General features: G+C 40.9%; 5 protein-coding genes across 6 annotated transcripts in view; 3 read left to right on the forward strand and 2 right to left on the reverse strand.

Annotated features, from left to right (window-relative positions):
- lrrc51 (leucine rich repeat containing 51) overlaps positions 1–729 on the forward strand; it is a 2370-nt gene extending 1641 nt beyond the window's left edge. The window contains exon 5 of the mRNA XM_037981904.1: positions 242–729. Coding sequence (XP_037837832.1) covers positions 242–377 — 136 coding nt within the window. The 3' untranslated portion in view covers positions 378–729. The remainder of the gene's footprint in view (positions 1–241) is intronic.
- A 363-nt stretch (positions 730–1092) lies between these two features.
- Positions 1093–5448, reverse strand: lamtor1 (late endosomal/lysosomal adaptor, MAPK and MTOR activator 1). 2 transcript variants are annotated; one of them, XM_017403922.3, is made up of 5 exons: positions 5187–5448; positions 3752–3894; positions 3565–3642; positions 2959–3082; positions 1093–2835 (listed from the first exon to the last, which is right to left on the reverse strand). In XM_017403922.3, the coding sequence occupies exons 1-5, from the start codon at positions 5226–5228 to the stop codon at positions 2743–2745; spliced, it is 480 nt and encodes a 159-aa protein (XP_017259411.1). In that variant the 5' UTR covers positions 5229–5448; the 3' UTR covers positions 1093–2742. The 2 variants fall into 2 exon arrangements, with proteins under 2 accessions (XP_017259411.1, XP_017259410.1); XM_017403921.3 differs by having other exon boundaries at positions 3752–3897; positions 5187–5446.
- A 2763-nt stretch (positions 5449–8211) lies between these two features.
- On the forward strand, positions 8212–11068 carry sfrp2l (secreted frizzled-related protein 2 like). The gene is made up of 3 exons (XM_017403923.3): positions 8212–8857; positions 9848–9928; positions 10116–11068. The coding sequence occupies exons 1-3, from the start codon at positions 8332–8334 to the stop codon at positions 10532–10534; spliced, it is 1026 nt and encodes a 341-aa protein (XP_017259412.1). The 5' UTR covers positions 8212–8331; the 3' UTR covers positions 10535–11068.
- Positions 11069–12132: 1064 nt separating this feature from the next.
- Positions 12133–15528, forward strand: tomt (transmembrane O-methyltransferase). The gene is made up of 5 exons (XM_037973529.1): positions 12133–12419; positions 13862–14124; positions 14218–14414; positions 14488–14610; positions 14692–15528. The coding sequence occupies exons 2-5, from the start codon at positions 13863–13865 to the stop codon at positions 14887–14889; spliced, it is 780 nt and encodes a 259-aa protein (XP_037829457.1). The 5' UTR covers positions 12133–12419; position 13862; the 3' UTR covers positions 14890–15528.
- Positions 15529–16015: 487 nt separating this feature from the next.
- anapc15 (anaphase promoting complex subunit 15) overlaps positions 16016–17809 on the reverse strand; it is a 4223-nt gene continuing 2429 nt past the window's right edge. Inside the window, exons 3-5 of the mRNA XM_017403924.1 lie at positions 17279–17338; positions 17051–17191; positions 16016–16901 (exon numbers count right to left, since the gene is read on the reverse strand). Coding sequence (XP_017259413.1) covers positions 16854–16901; positions 17051–17191; positions 17279–17338 — 249 coding nt within the window. The 3' untranslated portion in view covers positions 16016–16853. The remainder of the gene's footprint in view (positions 16902–17050; positions 17192–17278; positions 17339–17809) is intronic.

Raw genomic sequence — 17809 nt, forward strand, 5'->3', positions numbered from 1 at the left:
TATCTGGAGCCGCCTCTGACTTTACATATCACCTTACATATACACCTTACATATCACCTTACATATCACCTTACATATACATAGCATGCTACATACACGCCTTACATAGACACATAAACATATTTTTGGCACTAATGGAACCCCATACTTTTCACTTCTGTGCCTAGCCGGAAATGTCTTTAGCTTTCAGGGGGTTTGTTTTAGCTGATATAACTGTTTGTTTTTGTGTGTGTGTGTGTAGGAATCGTGTGATTTCTGCTCTGCCTCAGTTAAAGACGGTGGACTTCAGCGCCGTGACGCGGCAGGAGCGAGTTCTGGCAAAGCTCTGGCATCAAGGCAACACCCGGAGCAGAGGCAGCAAGGAGCGAATCCAGTGACCGCTAACTCCTTCTGTGGCCGTTTGTTGGCTTCTATGAACTCATTACTTTTTAAAGATATTTTATTTTTCCAATTTTCCATTTCTCTAGATTTTGTTTGACTTCATTTTATTCAGAAGAAGGGAACAGACAGACTCTGAATTAAAATACTTTTATGGAAATAATAGCTCGTTTTGTATGTCACATTTAGTCGGAACAAAAAGTTTTAATACGGCCATTTGCTCACAGCATTTAAAGTAATTTTTCACTTGTACATTTTAGATAAATTTAATGGTATGAACTCTTATTTCTCTGCACATGTATGGAAGGTGTTGCTGCTTACACTGCTGTGCAAAAAAAAAAAAAACGTAATCAACGATTGTTGTATTTCACCCTTTTTTGCACCGATATGATTTTTTTTGGCTGTTAGTTAGCATGTAATTTACAATTTTTAACCATTGAATATATGCTTTTTTGCTGGCTTAGTTATGAGGATCAATGTGTTCTCAAAAACTTTAGGTGCTTTATAAGTAAAAAAAATAAAAAGTCTTAGTAATTTTACAAATTGCAACAAAGTGATTTGTGTGATGTGAAACCTTTTTTTTTGTTATAAAGTTTCATAAACATCCTTAATGTCTGTGGCAGCCTGAGTAACGTCACGAAATAAATTACTTCTTGGATACGAGGTCTGATAAAAGGAGTATTTCTTTAAACAAAAAAAAAAAACAGTTGAGTGTTCTGTTGAAGGGTTTTAATTAACCGATTAAACCCAAAACAAACAAACAAAATGTTTAAAACTTTTTGGTACAAGCCTAAGATATTACAAACATACAGTCTTTACTGGTGTGTTACATATTGACGTAACAAACAAAGAAAAGCTCAGATCAATTGCGTGGTATAAATAATCACAGCCTGACAGAATATCCCTTTAGCGGCTCGACGTTGGCTAGCAGTGCTCACACACAGCTGCGCTCTCTTTCCAGGAGCACAAACACATTTGAAAACCCAAAAATAAATAATCAAAAGTAGGTGTGAGATTACCGAATCTGCTTGGATAATATTTTCCACAGCGCTACACTGGTTAATCATTAATATGAATATCTTAAATCTGGAAATAAACACAATGGAGGGCCGTAAAAGTGTAGCTGTTTCTCATTTAAAAAAAAAAAAAAAACTCTCATCCAACAAGTCTGATCAATTCACTCTCCAAAGAGGAAAAATAAATTCATACAATTCGTCAGCTGTTAATAAAGTTCTGTACAAAGGTAGGAAAACACAACCGACATGTCCCTGCATCCTCCACACCCCCACCCTGCTCTCCAACTGCCCGTAAAAACTTCATGCTTCATGAAACTTAACCATCTCCCCGTCTGTAAACTTAAACCTTGTGCTTTAAAAGAAAAGACTCTCCCGCTCTAAGTGACATTGGTGGGCACACCCAGGCAGCCCCCCCGCCCTGCTTGAGTCTTCATCCTCAGCCAGCAGAAAGCGTCGCCTATAAACACGATGAAAGACTGATGACGTAGATAATCAAAAACAATGGACAAAACCTCTGTTAACTTTTGGGTTTTAAAGACAATTTCAGATCATAAAATTTCCTCCAGTCAGGGTGATGTGATGGTGCTTGATGCTGATTGACGTATCTTTATTTGTTGTGGGAGAAGAACACAAAACACCTCAACTTTTCTCTTTCTTTTAGCTGTGATTCTGACGTGTTTACTGTTCAAACTAAGGAATGGATGGTGAGCTAAAAGGTTAACGTCACATCAGGCACAAATGTGAAGCCACATCGCAGGTTTTGTTTATATCCTGGTAATCGTACTTGTTAAATATGACACGTGAAAACGTCTGTTTAGCCCACATAAAAACCCCTCGGAGCTCTAGTTCTCGTCGGTTCCAGTAAAAAAAAAAAAAAAAAAAAAAACATGAGCCAATGCGTTTTAATCGCATTGTGTCCCAAGCGATTAAAACGCGGTGCGGCAATTCTTCAGATTAAGTCAGAGCATACAGACAGAGAAATTTTATTTTAAAAAATACTGAAAATGCCCCAAAAACTTTTAGGAAAAAAAAAATTAAGAAAACTGTGCATATTGAATTCAAACAAAAGCTGTGATTTACGCATATAATACAGAGGAGCCAATGTGGACGTATAAGATCATTCCCATCTTCCACTGCCTGTCTGCCGAATGACAACTGTCACGAACCCCTCCTAATGTCACGGAAAGACTGAGCGAAAGCCAACATAATGTGCCTTTGACAGAGACACGGCTAAAAAGCACAAGGGTCAAAACGCTTCAATAAAAGGTGGGCTGGAGAACGAGGATGCCGGAGTGACACGGAGAGGGTGGGACAAAGAGGACCGCTACGCAGGTTCACAGTCTCAGGGTCAGGGAATGGCGAACTGGACCACCAGTTCCTCTTTCGCATCCACTTTGATTTGAGAGATTGCACTGTAAGCGTAAGCTGCTATCTTTGATACCTGCAAAACAGAGAGGGGGGAGGAAAGGCGAGTCAGTGACGTGTGAAATAAGGAAAAACAATGTCACATTATTAATGAACCTGATTATTATTATCCAAGTGTTTTTTGGGTTTTTTTTTTTACCTGCTGAACATCTGAGTATGGCACCAGGTCACTTGCGAGCACTTGGTGAGGCTGGCTTGTTAAGGAGGGAAGAGTGAGGGCTTTCTTTTGATGAAGGTTGCTGCTCAGCACAGCCAGCTTTGTACTAGAAGGAAAAAACAACAACAAAGAGAGAAAGGTCAGAATAAGTCTAGAATATATCCTCGTATCTCACACCAGAACGCTGTGTTTTGAGAACCTACACCTGCCTCTCAGACTAAACATTACAGCTCCGCTTGGTGGGAAAAAAAAATCAACTCTCACTAGATGTCAGTAAAGACAAAGATAAAAATTTAGAGGAAACACCAGAGTTGCTTAATTTTGTGACTCAATCATCTCTCTCACACCCTCCTCCAGCTGTTGAAATTTCTTAACATGTTTACTTCCCCCCCCAGCTTAAATGCTATTATACAACTCTAACATCCTAATATTCTAAATGTTACCAACAAACTGTGTGGTCAGTTTGCTTTAAATAAAAAAACATATATATAAAAAGCCTTCCATCTTATATTAAAATGTCTTTTTGTCTTGTGACTTCCATTCTTTTTATACAAGTAAAAAGAAGAAATGTGCTGCTCCTCTACATGCCTGTATTGCCTAGCTTTGTCCATGTACTCGTGTTGCTCCATCACGACGGAGTCGGCTGCAGACACGTCGATGATATTCCTGAAAGACAAGGAGAGCGACTCATTTTCAAAACACTCAAGATGAAAGTTTTATTGCACAGCACGCGTGTGGTCAGACTCGTCGACAGTGGCATCACGGAGCATCTTACTGTGCGGTCTTTGTGATGATGGAGTTAAGCAGGGCCTGCTCATCCGTCCGCGCAGACGGGACATTGGTGGTGATCCAGTCTGTCCCATTCGGAGGTTTGCTGGTCGGGTTTGGCGGTGGGATCAGCGGATCGGTCTCACTGCTCTTCTAGAGCAGAGCCAGAATGAAATCGAAAGGCACGATTGTGTCATTTTAGCAAATTGCCCACCATCGACAACACAAACTTGATTAGCAAGGCTATGAAAAGACGCATCGTAGGAAGCCTTAAGGGGACTTCTCTTATTTCACTGTACACGAAACGGAATGAAAAAAAAGGTTTGATGGTTCTGATTAGCAACCAGTATGTTTTTCAACACTTGTCTCACATGATCCCCGTTAGGACTGAACATATAATCAATAACAAATCAAAATGTATTCAACTAAAAAGTCCTGCAAAGGTACTTTTATACACTACACTGCTTTGTCTAACATCCTGTTTGACTGTATTAAACTCAGTGCCAATAACAAAAGCATTAATTAAAAAACATGTCTTTTAGATTTTTTTCTTGCTTTAAAATATAATGCAAATTCTACAGCATAGCTAACTTATGTAACAAGCGTTTTATTCACCATACCACTTTAGTGATAAAGAACTTAAAACAACAAGGCCAGCCAAGGTGCTGTATAATAAAACAAGCAAGCACAGGAAAAAGAATAAAAATACACAAGGCTACTGGTTGTATATTATACTAAAGCTTGACTGCAAAAAAAATTAAAAAAAATCTAATTTCAATATATGTCCAACAGGAATAAAAGAATCAAGTATAATCAGATGTTTTAGCCAAATCGTCTTATTAAAAGGGATGTTTAATAAAATCTTTACTCCCCTCCTACTATAAAGAAAAACTGCTTATGATGAATGATTTTCAGCTTGAAGGAAGTACCTGGTTTCCCTAAACTAAAAAAAGTAGGGAACATTTACAGTCACAAGACACAGCGCACATTCAAAATAGCAATCATTAAATTGCTCGTTGGAAGGCAGCTCAATTGATTAATAAGTCAAGAATAAGTAAGTAAATCTGTGATTTCCATTTTCCCAGGTTTGGGTCATAAATGGCCGTGCCCCGCTAAATATTATAAAGTTAGAAAAAAACATATGCACGCAGATTACTTAAAGACTTTAATCTGACCTCAGAATTGGTGTTTATAAACTTAAGTTAACCTAAGTAAACTTACAGGGCTGCCTTTAGCACAGGCCCGTTCCGCAGGCTTACAGCAGCAAGCTAACACAAGCTAGCGCTGCTGTTTTAGCTTTACATTAGCAAAGAAACAACCCCCTGGTAACACGGACACACGTGACACGTCTCGTTCAATAAATGTAGCCGAGAAAGAGAAATGACAGCATTAGCTTTTGTTCAAAACAGAATTGGAGTTATCCTTAGCCGCCAGCTAGCTACCTCTCCTGAGTTGTTGTCCTCCCCGCTGTAACAGCAACCCATGGCTGCAGAGTCCGAGGGGGTCAAACTACGCAACCCCGGCTTCCCAGCTCTCCTTCACAAACGAGCCGTGTTCTTCTTCCCCAGCGAACATAAAGCTCTTCAATTTGTTTATTTATCTTTCGCCCCGAGCGACTTTACTTCAGCCTCCGAAGAGTGAGAAGCCACTGTCCAGAGCAGCTTCTCCGACAGGCTATCACATGACAGCAGCTGTAGTGCAACAATAACACAACGACTACTTCCGGTATTTGAGAGGCGGGGCGACGGCAGCAGGCACGTGAGCGCGGGAAATTCAAACGTCAGCAAAATACAGGAAACTGTGAACCAACCAGCCATAACATTGTTACCTTGTTCATCTAGTTATCCTGCAGCTGTACTTCTTTTTGATTCTTAACTTCTCATCCAAGTGGCTTTCTCAATTAAAGTGAAAACTAAAAAAAGTGAATTTACCTTTGTTCAGCTTGCTAGGATTACCATGCTCTGGATGAGCATAGGTGAACACTGAAGTATGATGGGTTGGGAGTAAAATAATGAGCAAATGTGAACTTTTATGTTTATTTGGCAAAGCCAAGTTGTGAGGACTAGCTGGATCTCAACAAATTCAACTCTTTTGTGACGTTTTTAGTTGTTAGTTTAGTAAAGACTTACCAAAAAAAAGAAAATGTCAGTAAACCAGCAACATGGCTTATGAATGCACCTGGGGAACATTGGCTTGTGCATGGTGTCCTGGCTAATTAAAGAGTTGCCACGGTTCAAATGGCAGCAAAAAGTAACACTGGTTCCAGTAGAAAGGCACATCAGAATCTCAGGTGTTTATGCTTGTGTCCATCACCAAAAGTCTAATTAACATCAGAATTAGAACATGAAGAAGATACCTGAAGGAACCACTATAACAGGGAGAAAGCAAGCTGGCAGAGGGAGAGACATGCTTAAGTTAATGTTCTGCAGAGGAATAGATAGATACCTTTAATTTACTGTCAACCTAAACCTTAATGCTACCCCTTCCTTATGTAAGTCTAATGGTAACCTAGAAGTTGAAGTTGTCCCCACAGACTGGTCCCAGTACAACCTTTAAGTCCTGCCTCTCCATGTCAACAAACAGGACTTTGCTCCTGGTAAAATAAAATTTAAAGATACACCTCTGATTATTTTTTTAAATGTGTTGACTGTTGTTAATTCACTTTGTTCTTACCACGCTGCTGTATGTTCTTTTATTCATTTTTCTAACATGTTTCGCAGTAATTAGTTACAGTATTCCATACTTAAATAAAAGGTCATGTATTACCATGATTGCGTGCGGGAAAGCCTTACATTCCTCTTGCACAGACTCTGGTCAAAAAAAAACAAAAAAACATGGCGGCTTTTGTAAATCAGGTCAGGTCCGGCTGACTTCAACTCCCAAAAAAAGAAGACAAGGACACTTTAGCCAAGTATTATAATACATATCTATTGGTCTAGAAATATAATAAATGTCTATGATGTAAACAGCATTCTCTGATGATCTCATTCAGCAGGATAACATGCCACTACACTGCAACAAATGATTCAGTAATAGCTCATAAAGATAACAAATAAGAGGTGCTTTGTCTTTAAATTACCTATAGATTCACTTATATAAATATATATACATGTAGGCATCATGTTTTGTTTCCTAAACAACTCATGAATGATGGCAAAAGGGACCCAACATCAAGTTTATGCAAGTTAACCGTTTTTTTTTTGCCAATAGTTTCCTAATGTATTCCATTACCTTACATTTGCATTGTGCTTTTGTCATTTAGCAGATGCTTTTATTCAAACTAACTAGCAAGCGAGGCACATTTGAGCTTCATTGAGAGACCTGGCAATGTGTTCAGTACCACATCTACAGTATTTACATGCAACAGCGCAATTCGTAAGGGAGTTTCCAAAGTGTTCATGAGGGTTCTTAATATTAATCTTGTGTGTGTGTGTGAGAGAGAGAGAGAGTTGCAAAGCCTGGAACGTGTGTTGCTGTAATTTTGAACATGTTTGAAAAGTTTCTGAGACAAATTAGTTTTCAAAGTAGTCACAGAGACATCGCAGGCATCTGGTCCCAACAGCCCAGTGACAAAGGGAGAGCTGCAATAAGAGCACCTCAGTAGTCAAGGCAAGAAATAACCAAGGCATGTACCAAGAGTTGGGTTATTAAACTCATTCAAATATAGTTGTTTTGTGTCGTAAAGCGCAAAGTGACATAAACAGCAGGGACAACTTTGCTAAATAGGGTTTGTTATTTCCAATATGTCATAAAACCCAACACTCACCAAATGACCACCTAAAAGGGAGGTTTTCTTGTTTTTCCTTTCTTTTTTTAAGCATATCACACTGTTAGAAAAAAACAAAATGCAAGTATTGAAATAACCATACACTGTTCCAAAGTGCAAGAGCAAGAGGACAAAGACACAGGATGAGACATGTTGGTGGACATGTGGCAGCTTCTCTGGGAAAGATGAAAGGGTCTCTGACAGCTATGATTACAGAGCGTCACATACAACTACAAACCAGCTTCATTTCAGGAACAACACTGACTGCACCTCCTCATAAATGTGATGCCTCCTACTTGTTTTTACAAACATGCAAACAAACTGTATTGCCAGCAGTTAATCTATATGAGATCATGTTATCTTAAACTTGTTATAATAAGCATGTTTGCTCTTCTTAATCACTGTATCTAATTAAGAAAATTATACAAGGGGAAAATGTTCAAATAAAAACAGTTTCAACATCTTTTATAAAAACACAGCCGTGCAGCACAATATAGGTGACTGTTTAATAGCTGATTGTTATTATTCTTACAGTGAAGGAATGTTTTTGTGTTGATTCGTCTGAAAAAAAAAGTTATTTGAAGCTTTTAAAAACAACCTATATAGTTAAGAAGTTAAATCAGAAACAGGGTGTTGGTTGTTTGGGACTCAGCAGCAGACTGATGATGATGATGAGGAGGAGGAGGAGGAGGAGGGGGAGGACTGGGAGGCGCCTGTCCCCTCATTACCCCCCCTGTCTCCTCCACACACACCTCTTTGTTTACACCTTCAAGTCCAGACAGGGAGGCCAACTTTGCGAGACTTGAGTCGGAACAAGAACAATGCCTGTTTTACTGCTCAGCTTGGTTCTCCTCCTCAGGCCGTCTCGCGCCGTCGACGCCGTGGCTCCGGTCCAGTTCGGACCGCCGTCCCTCGGGTTCAGCTCGTCGGTGCGCTCGGTGTGCAAGCCCATCCCGAGCACCCTGTCCCTGTGCCACGGCATCGGCTACAGACGCATGTGGGTCCCCAACCTGCTGGGCCACGACTCCCTGAAGGAGGCCCAGCAGCAGTCGGCGGCCTGGCTGCCGCTCGTCTCCAAGCTGTGCCACCGGGACACCAAGAAGTTCCTGTGCTCCATGTTCGCGCCCGTGTGCCTGCCGGAGCTCAGCGGGCCCGTCAGCCCCTGCAGGAGCCTGTGCGAGGCCGTGCGGGACGGCTGCGTGCCCGTCATGAGCGCCTTCGGCTTCCCCTGGCCCGAGATGTTCAACTGCAGCCGGTTCCCGAGCGGCACCGAGCTCTGCATCCCGGCGAGCGGGCGGCGGGAGGGGCGGACGGAGGAGGAGGTCCGGCGTGAGGAGGAGCTGAAAGGTTTCCTGATTTCATCCCCTATAACGCTGTTCGGCCACGTGACATGTTTAAAGTTTATGCCTTCAACTATAACGCTCTGCTCCACCAGAGCTTCATTCCGGAAGCGTCCGGTTATTTGTCTTTAGCTGTCTTCGTCCAACATAGAAACAAAATCAAAATGAGACCAGAACAGTTTTGCTGTGGCACTGTGTACACTTTTGACTCAGGATGCTACATTTGAATCTGACTAGGTACTTTAAACCGTTTACTATATCGAGATTATGAAATAGGAATACATTGGACTGGCAAACCACAGCTCACTTCTTTGGTAACAAGGCGAGAAATTGTTCCGCCATATTGGTAGGTGCTACTAGCGCTCCCAGTTACTGCCAGTACGGCAGCAGATCGTGTATTTATGAGAGGAAAAAAAATGTTTTGTCATTACTTTCTATAATTATTGAAACTAGCATTTAAAATAATGTAGTTTTATGTTTACCATTTTTTGCATTTGGAAATAATTGTCTAATAAACTGCATTGTTACACCAACAATGTTCATTAGCAATGCGTGGCTTTGGCATGTAAACAATACAGAGTGATCGGCATAGCACCTAGCAAGATGGCAGCTACAATTTGCATCAACTTCACTTTTTATATATATAATATAAATCTATGCTTGTTTGTTTGTTTCAAACTTTGTCCTGTACTGTGGCTTCAGGAAATGCTACTTTCATGTTTTTACCGGTTTATTAATTTATTTAAGTATTTATATTTTCATCATATAAAAAGTGATTCCATATCCTCACCAATTTATATTTAATCGTGATGTCATGTTTGCAATACATTTAGTGCTTCAGTGCAGTTTTAAAACAATCATTTTTCAGTTTCGCGTTTGTATTTTTTCTTGTGTGGTGCATTGTTGTTACCACTGAATTGTTCATATTTAATCCAGTCTTATCTGTCTTCACTGTGAACAACTGGAATCAGATTATTTTTGCTTTTCCGCCCCACAGGGAGTGTTATCTGTGACTCCTGTAGCCTGGCTGCTGAAGGGGAGACTGACATCCAGGAAAACTTCTGCCACAGTTCATACGGTGGGAACAAATGACACAACATCTCAGGATAATCTTTCACTTTGTTTCTCCTTCAGTAAAAGTCATTTTTAACAGTTTTTAAAATGCAAGAATTGGGCTAAACCCTGACACGGGACGTGTTTAAGGAGACAGAACGGTTGTTTTGCAGTGTATCTGTGGAATAATATTGTCTCTTTCTCTGTTGCAGCCTTAAAAATGCGTCTGGGCAGCATGTCAACAGTGGGCAGCGACCGTCAGCTGGTCCCTCTGGCCCGCAGTCGCATCCTCAGGTGGGCAGGAGGAGGTGCGGAGAAGGCAGAGGAGCTTGGCGGCTCGATGACCCACAGGGCGCTGTGGCTGCAAGAAGGAGGCAGCTGCACTTGTCCCGGCTTGGATTCTTTAGATGCCAACAAAGACAAAGAGCTCGAAGAGGGGAAAGTAGACAAAAGACAGGCGAAGGAAGGAGGAAAGGTGGGGAACAGGATCTACAGCGGCTGGTACTTGGCCCTGGCTCAAGCTGAGGAGGGAAGACTCGTGTTGACTCGGCTTGTCAGGTGGACCAGAGGGGACAAGGAGCTGAAGAAGTTCATCAGAGCTCTTCTTAAACAACCCTGTCCAGACATTTGAACAGCTTGTCATGAAACTGTGGCAACAAGATCCGACACGGCAAGCAAGAAAGTGAGGACAAACTGGTAATAACCATCATCATTACCTCAATTTGTTCCGAAATTCATCAAACTGACAACAAAGAGACCTTTTTTTAACCTTTTTATGAAATTGTATTCGAGTTAAAATGCAGAAACATGCTATTTCTGTCTGTAGTTGCAACATCATTGCGGTAACGTTACAGAGGCAGTGACGGAGACGTAATCTCCCCGAAGTCTGCCTTTCACTGTTGTGTGACGACTGCAATGTTTCTGTGTTTTTGTGGATTTGCAAAAGAAAAAAAAAAAATGTTATTCACATTTTTCACTGAATGAAAAAGATGAGTGGTGTGGGTGATGACTGCAGTGGTTAATATTTTCTCTTTTTTCCTTTTTATTTGACTTTCATGTGATAATTTTCTTTCATTACAGTAAAAATCTCCTTATTTTTAAAGTTTGATTAAATCAACTGACCAAACAAGGATGTTTATATAAATAAATTGTCAAGATTTAATAATGATGGGGTTTTCTTTATTTTGCAGTCACTGACACTTAATGTAATGTCCTTTGAAATATCTATCGTACCTCCCCTCCACTGAAAGGCAACGGTGGGTGATAATGTTATTGCCCAGGTCTGTGTGAATTTTACAGATATTGTGCAGGATCTTTGTTTAACATTTAGCAATTACCTGTTTGGAATCAACTCTATTTGTTAGCAAAACATCTTATGAACCAGTGGACATATTTTAATGAAACTTTCAGGAGACATTCAATGGATGCGCGTCTACAGCTGATTAACTTTTGGAACCAATCCAATTGAAGATGGTCGCCACAGCCAACTGATCTTAAAAAAAGCCAATGTGGCTATAACTCACTCAGTTTTACAGATAATGGGCTGAAACTTGGTGTGGTAGTAGCTGAGAGTAATTCACATCACATCCTCCGAGTGCCGATCATTGTGCAAGATCTTTGCCTAAAACTTTAGCAACAATCGGTTGGAGTCAACCCTGTTTGTCTGTTAGCAAAACATCTCATGAACCGTAGGATGGATTTTAATGAAACTTTCAGAAGGTAATCACTGGTTTTATATCTACCACTGATTTGCTTTTGGAGTCAACCCAGTTCAAGATGGTCGCCACAGCTAATCAACATTAGCCAACGCAAAAATGACTATAATTCAGCCACCTTTCAGATATTTAGGTAAAACTTCACGCGGTAGTAGCGTTAACATATCTCACAATGTCGCACCAGATTGCGCATAACAACATTTACAAGGTTTGACCAAAGCGGCTTCATTTCTCAACATTAGATGATAAAACTTTGGCATGAAAGGTGGCGGGTGATATGCATTCCTTCAAGGAACGCTGGGCCTTTAATTGTGCTGGTATTTAAATGAACACAATCATGCTGAGTATCTATATACATGTCAGTGTTCTAAAAAAAACCCAGTTTCATGTGTCTTTTTCTTGACAGTTTTGTCACGACTCGGTAAAGACAGAAATTGGACTCCACAGAAACACACCTGTTGATATATCAGGTTCATTCTGCCTCCCTCAGTCTCGCCGTGTCTGACACTTTGCACAATGCTGCACCTGTTCTGAGGAGTTTAGGTTGGTTGTTTTGTACGTTTCATCGAACATCAGAGAAGCTGATGTTTTATCTTCAACATGCTTTTATTTAGTTAATCAACTGGCATTAATTACAGCAGGTTTGTGGCAGTGCACGTGATGCGTTAATTATTCAAACTCCTGCGTCTCCGGTCCTTCTCCTGAGCGCACGCTCGTCTCTTCATGTTTCTGCATCTGTCTCGGCTGAACTGCCTCCTTCCTGCTCTTTTCTGCCGAGTCCCACAGCTCTTTGGAGAACAGGTGAGTTTGGCGTTTCCATTCAACAGATATTGCTCAGTGAGACAGCGGAGGGCTCGTGGAGTCTACTGTTACCTGGAAACATCTAGAAAGAACCGGAGTCGGGAGAAAGGAGCACATCACTCCTACTCTGGCCTCCCTACACTGGCTGCCTGTGCAGTTTAGAGCTCATTTTAAGATTCTTTTATTTGTTTTTAAACGTCTACATGGTCTTGCCCCATCTTACCTCTCTGAGCTGCTTCACCCATACTCTCCCGCTCGTTTCCTCAGGTCGGCCCATCAGCTGCTCCTTCAGGTCGAAACTGGAGCTCAGAGGAGACAGAACTCCCAAATTATGGAACGATCTGCTGTCATGTATTAGAAGTGCCCCTTTCATTGTGCACTTTTAAAACTCTTCTTAAAACACCTTTTTATTCTGTGGCTTTTAACACACGTTGAGACTTTTGCTCTTACTTCTGTTATCGCATTTTATTGTTTTTGCTGTCTTTTGTCTTTTCAATGCTTCGAATGTTTATTGATTTTTATCTGTGCAGCACTTTGTCACAGCTACTGTTGTTTTAAAGTGATTTATAAATAAAGCAGTAGTAGTAGTAGTAGTAGTAGTAGTAGTAGTAGTAGTAGTAGTAGTAGTAGAAAGGCACAGCACCTTTTCCTCACATTCGTCTCGAGATTTTGGCATGGGCGCACACCTGTGCGTAGCTTAAACAGAAACAGAAACATTTGGCTGATATGAAAGTTTTCTATTTTCAGATAAAAGTCTGTCAAGCTATAACTGGTTCTCTGTTTTCAGAAAAAAAATGCACAAAAGCGAAACAAGAGTAGAGGAAATGACTTCACTTTTATTGGGATTCCTAATTTGTGGAATTATGGTTCTTTATAATTTAAGTCTTCTTGAATGTCTTCTTTAAGGAAAGGTTACGTCTAAAACTGAGTCAGTGGTTTTAGCAGACGACTTAGTGAAAATGAACCTTTGGGTTAATTCGATGGATTTACATGAATTAAACTTGATTATATAATGAATAATGTGCATTGTACTTCTTATACTAAATTCTTATTAAACTGTCTTCAAAGTCTTTAGGATCATTTTCACACTCGGTGTCCTGCTGCAGGGAAAACTAACCAGCTCTCATTTTGTTTCTCTCTGCTACGTGAACTGACTTGGCAGTTTGACAGACCGACACACGCCTCCGTAGAGACACAATCAGATTGTTGCAGGCCCTGCAAGTTTGAAACGGAAGGAGTTTGACCCCCTTTTATTTTTTAAACTTGGCGAGTGACCGTGCTACGGACTTTATTGCAGCAAGAACTGATGCTTAGATAACGTACAGTTCAAACATTTTCACACCAAACTTAAACTCATGAACTACAAGAGGACAAGATATCCACTTTGTTATTAAATAAATGAGTATAGAGACAAATGTACCTGTGTGTTTTCTCTTTGCCAGGATGGTGTCCCCCGCTATTGCTCTGGCCTTCGTTCCCCTTCTGCTGACTCTGTTGATCAGGTACCGCTACTTCTTTGTGCTGTTCTACCGGGCGGTTCTGGTCAGGGTATGGAGGGACTGCGTTACTGGTCTGAGCCGGGAGGAGCGCGCTTACCAGTATGTTCTCACTCACTCCACTCCCGGAGACCCCGACAGCATCCTGGACGCCTTTGACGTCTGGTGCAGCAAGGTGGAGTACATCAGCAACATTGGGCCTAAGAAAGGTGGAGGAAGACATGTTCTGATCAGAAAGTCAAATTTTCTGAGTTTATACCTCGTGTGTTTGTGTGATTTGATTGTTTTGGGTTTTTTTTTAGGGAAAATCCTGGACCGGCTGCTGATGGAGCAGAGCCCTCTGACAGTGTTGGAGCTGGGGGCTCACTGCGGGTACAGCACGGTGAGAATAGCCCGGGCTCTGCCTCTGGGGGCCAGGCTCTACACCATCGAGATGGATCAGGGAAATGCCGCCATCACCGAGAAGATCATCCGCCTGGCGGGTTTCGATGACGACACGGTGAGGCAGCCAGTAAAAGCTACTAAACTCCCCTCCCTCACAAGCGATTTAACAAACTGGGCCGTCACTCCAGGTGGAGCTCATTGTGAATCCGTCTGATGAGGTGATCCCTCGGCTCAGGTCTGACTACAACCTGGAGAGGCTGGATTTTGTCTTCATGGACCACTGGAAGAAATGCTACCTGCCTGACCTGCAGGTATTAAATCACGAGAAAAGACTTTCACACGTGAATTTTGGCTCCATCCTGTTCACCTTTATGTCTCTGTGTACGTCTCAGCTGCTGGAGGGCTGTGGCCTGCTGGGAAAAGGATCTGTGATTCTGGCCGACAACGTGCTGTTTCCTGGGGCTCCAAAGTTCCTCCGGTACCTGCGCAAGTGCGGCCTGTACGAGTGGAAGATCCACCGAGCGACACTGGAGTACAGCACAGGCATCAGGGATGGGATGGCTGAGCTGATTTATCAGGGAATTAAATAGAGTATAAAATCAAATGTGCATTTAAAAAGGAGCAAAAGATGTTTTTGCTTAAATGTCCAAACGTGTTTTAAGATAATTTGTGAAAAAAATGTCCCTTAAAGCTGATGTTTGAATTAAAAGTGTGCTTTTTCAACAGCAGGTTTGCATGAGTAAATGGTGGGGAGCATTATTTTTGATGCAGATGGCCAAGTCTGAAACTGAAGAAAAACTGTTTAATGAAAAATAAATAAACCTAAACCAGAAAATTTGTTTGTAAAAAACAAACTATAATGTGATTGTGATGCTGGAACCAACTGTAAATTAAAACAATGTTTAACTTTTTACATCTGCTGGAATTTTTGTCATCTCTGATCGTTTCTTTGGTATCAAAATAATTCAACAGATGTCTTTTATCTTATGTATGGATCAGTGACAACTTTTAAAAAATATATAACCCCCTGTAAAAAAATTAAAAAAAATAAGCCTTGGAATAAAATAAAATTTATGTTAAACTGAAAACCACAAAATCCAAGAATTAACTCCTGAATGCTTCCTGACAAGAAATATGACTCTAAAGGTGAATAAAAAACTGCACATGTGGTGATTTGGCTTTTGCTGGGTTTTGTTTTTGTTTTTGTTTTATTTTAGTTCTCTGGGTTGTATTTTGGGTTCCGTCCTCCTCATGTTTCTATTCACTTCTCCCCAGTCACCCTCTTTCAGTTCCCCTGCCACGCCTATCTCCACCTGTCCTTGATTGCTTCCATACACCTGAATCCACTTACCACAATTATCCTCTGCACTTTAAAACCCGGTCATTTCTCTCCATTCCCCGCTGGTCCATTGTTGTTTTTTGTTTGCTGCTGTGCTCCATACCTTGTCTCCTTGTTGTTCTGCTCACCGTGTTTGGATTTTTGTTCTTTTAAGTTGCTGCCTCGTCAGCTTTTGTTTTTGTTTATTTGTCTTATTTAATAAATTAGTTTCTTTGTAATGAGTCTGCGCTCAGGGTTCCTTTCCGTTGTCTGCAATCGTGACAGCACAAAAATCAACATTCTGTTTAAACTAACAATTTATCAGTTTTTATTAGTATCAGACACTCTTTACTTTCGTTTGTTAAATAGTAAATCAGCAAACATTCAACTCACAGGACTCAGGACCATCCGACACTTGGCTGTTTATTGATAAGAAATTAAAACATATGAAAATAAAAATAATAGGCTTGACCTAAATAACTTGTCGAAAATTGCTCAGACCTGTAATAATTTCAGTACGTTTAGAACATTCACTCGTCATTTTAAACCAGATGCGTTTATCTGTCTGAACAAAATCAACAAGGTGTAATAAATATTCTAAAAAACGCAAAGCTGAAATAAAACGAAACAGTAATGAAACAGAACTTAATTATACCTCCATGTACCTGTATGCCATTTTCAGTGATAACCTGCTGACTGAACCTCCACCGTATGCTCAATCAGCTGTTTGGAAACTCTCAGTAGCACATGACTGAAGACATGACAAGGTCACAGTTTCGATGAGAGACCGGTTGGCCAACGTGCACAGCAAACCCTTCACAAAACAAAAAAAGCATTTGTGAGTCTGTTTTATAGCACCAGGCAGGCTTGGAGCTGCTTTGACTGGTTCAAATGCTACAGTTGGGTTCACAGAGTGAGATTAAAAACAGGACGGAAGCTTAGACGTTCACTCGTGGCTCTATTCTCACACACATCCCTCACGCTAATAAATAAACCTGTGGCAGGCAGCGAGCGTCGCGACAGTGTCTGATAATGTCCTTCAAGGCTGATGGATTACAGCTTGAAATTAGACAAAAGTGTTGACCTCCTCCCGAAGTGTCTTGCGATGGCCCAGCTTTATTCTTATCCCGGAAAGACAAAGCACGAACAGCTCTGCGTCACAAAGTAAAGGAGCAGCTGTCACATTTGAAATAGGGAGCAGAAATCCAGGACGAATTAGCTTGACTAAGTCTAGTCTCAAATCATCCACTGGTCCTGGTCTTGGTCTGCCCCTTCCATGTCCACCTGAAAAAAAAAACAAAAAAACAGCCAGATTAAACATTTATTTGTTATTTATTTATTTATTATTTTAAAAAACAAACAACAAATGGTCAAAAGTGTTGTTTTGTATTTGCCACGTGTCATATCAAAGCTCATGCTTAAAATGACAGCACCTCGTTGATCTCGCCGTCGTCGGGTGATTCGTTGTAGTCGTTCATCTCATCCATGTCCTGCATGTCTTCTTCATCCTCTGAGTCTTCCTCGCTGTCTTCTTCGTCCTCATCGTCCTCCTCTTCCTCCTCTTCGTAGCCTGCCTGCATTCGCCAGATGGAGACGGAGAGAAACGTTTAGAACAGCATGTGGACGTGTCACGGTTTCTGGAAAAAGGGTCACGGTTTTACCTCAAAAATAGGTTTCCCAATGGGCATCAGATTGTTGTCTTTCTCAGCAATACTCTGCAGCTGAAAACAGACACAAAGATTATTATTATTATTAAAGGGCTCAGATGTATTGAAGAAATGCATGTCGCCCATCGCCTCTCATGACAGAATATTAAACTAAAATCATCCTATGCTTAGAAAAGATGGCTTTGCAGCTGTTTCGATCCAACCTTGTAAATAATGTTACGTACGCTCTCGTGCAAAATCGTGAGATGTGTTAGCACTCAGAGAACGTGTTGAGAATGACTCTCAGCTACTATGGGGCGCCGTTTGTAAACGAGCTTGTGCTCAAAATTCATGCCTAAATTTTGTCACATTTAAAAATTCATGCCTAAATTTTGTCACATTTAAAAATTCATGCCTAAATTTTGTCACATTTAGCTTCAAACACTGTTTAAAAATGTAGTGTGGATTTTCTGATGTCACTTTTTACAACATTTAGCTAGTTAAATGTAATTGTTACAGCTACATGCTAAATATAAATATAAATCC

The sequence above is a fragment of the Kryptolebias marmoratus genome, linkage group LG2, assembly GCF_001649575.2.
Source record: "Kryptolebias marmoratus isolate JLee-2015 linkage group LG2, ASM164957v2, whole genome shotgun sequence".
Taxonomy (NCBI): domain Eukaryota; kingdom Metazoa; phylum Chordata; class Actinopteri; order Cyprinodontiformes; family Rivulidae; genus Kryptolebias; species Kryptolebias marmoratus.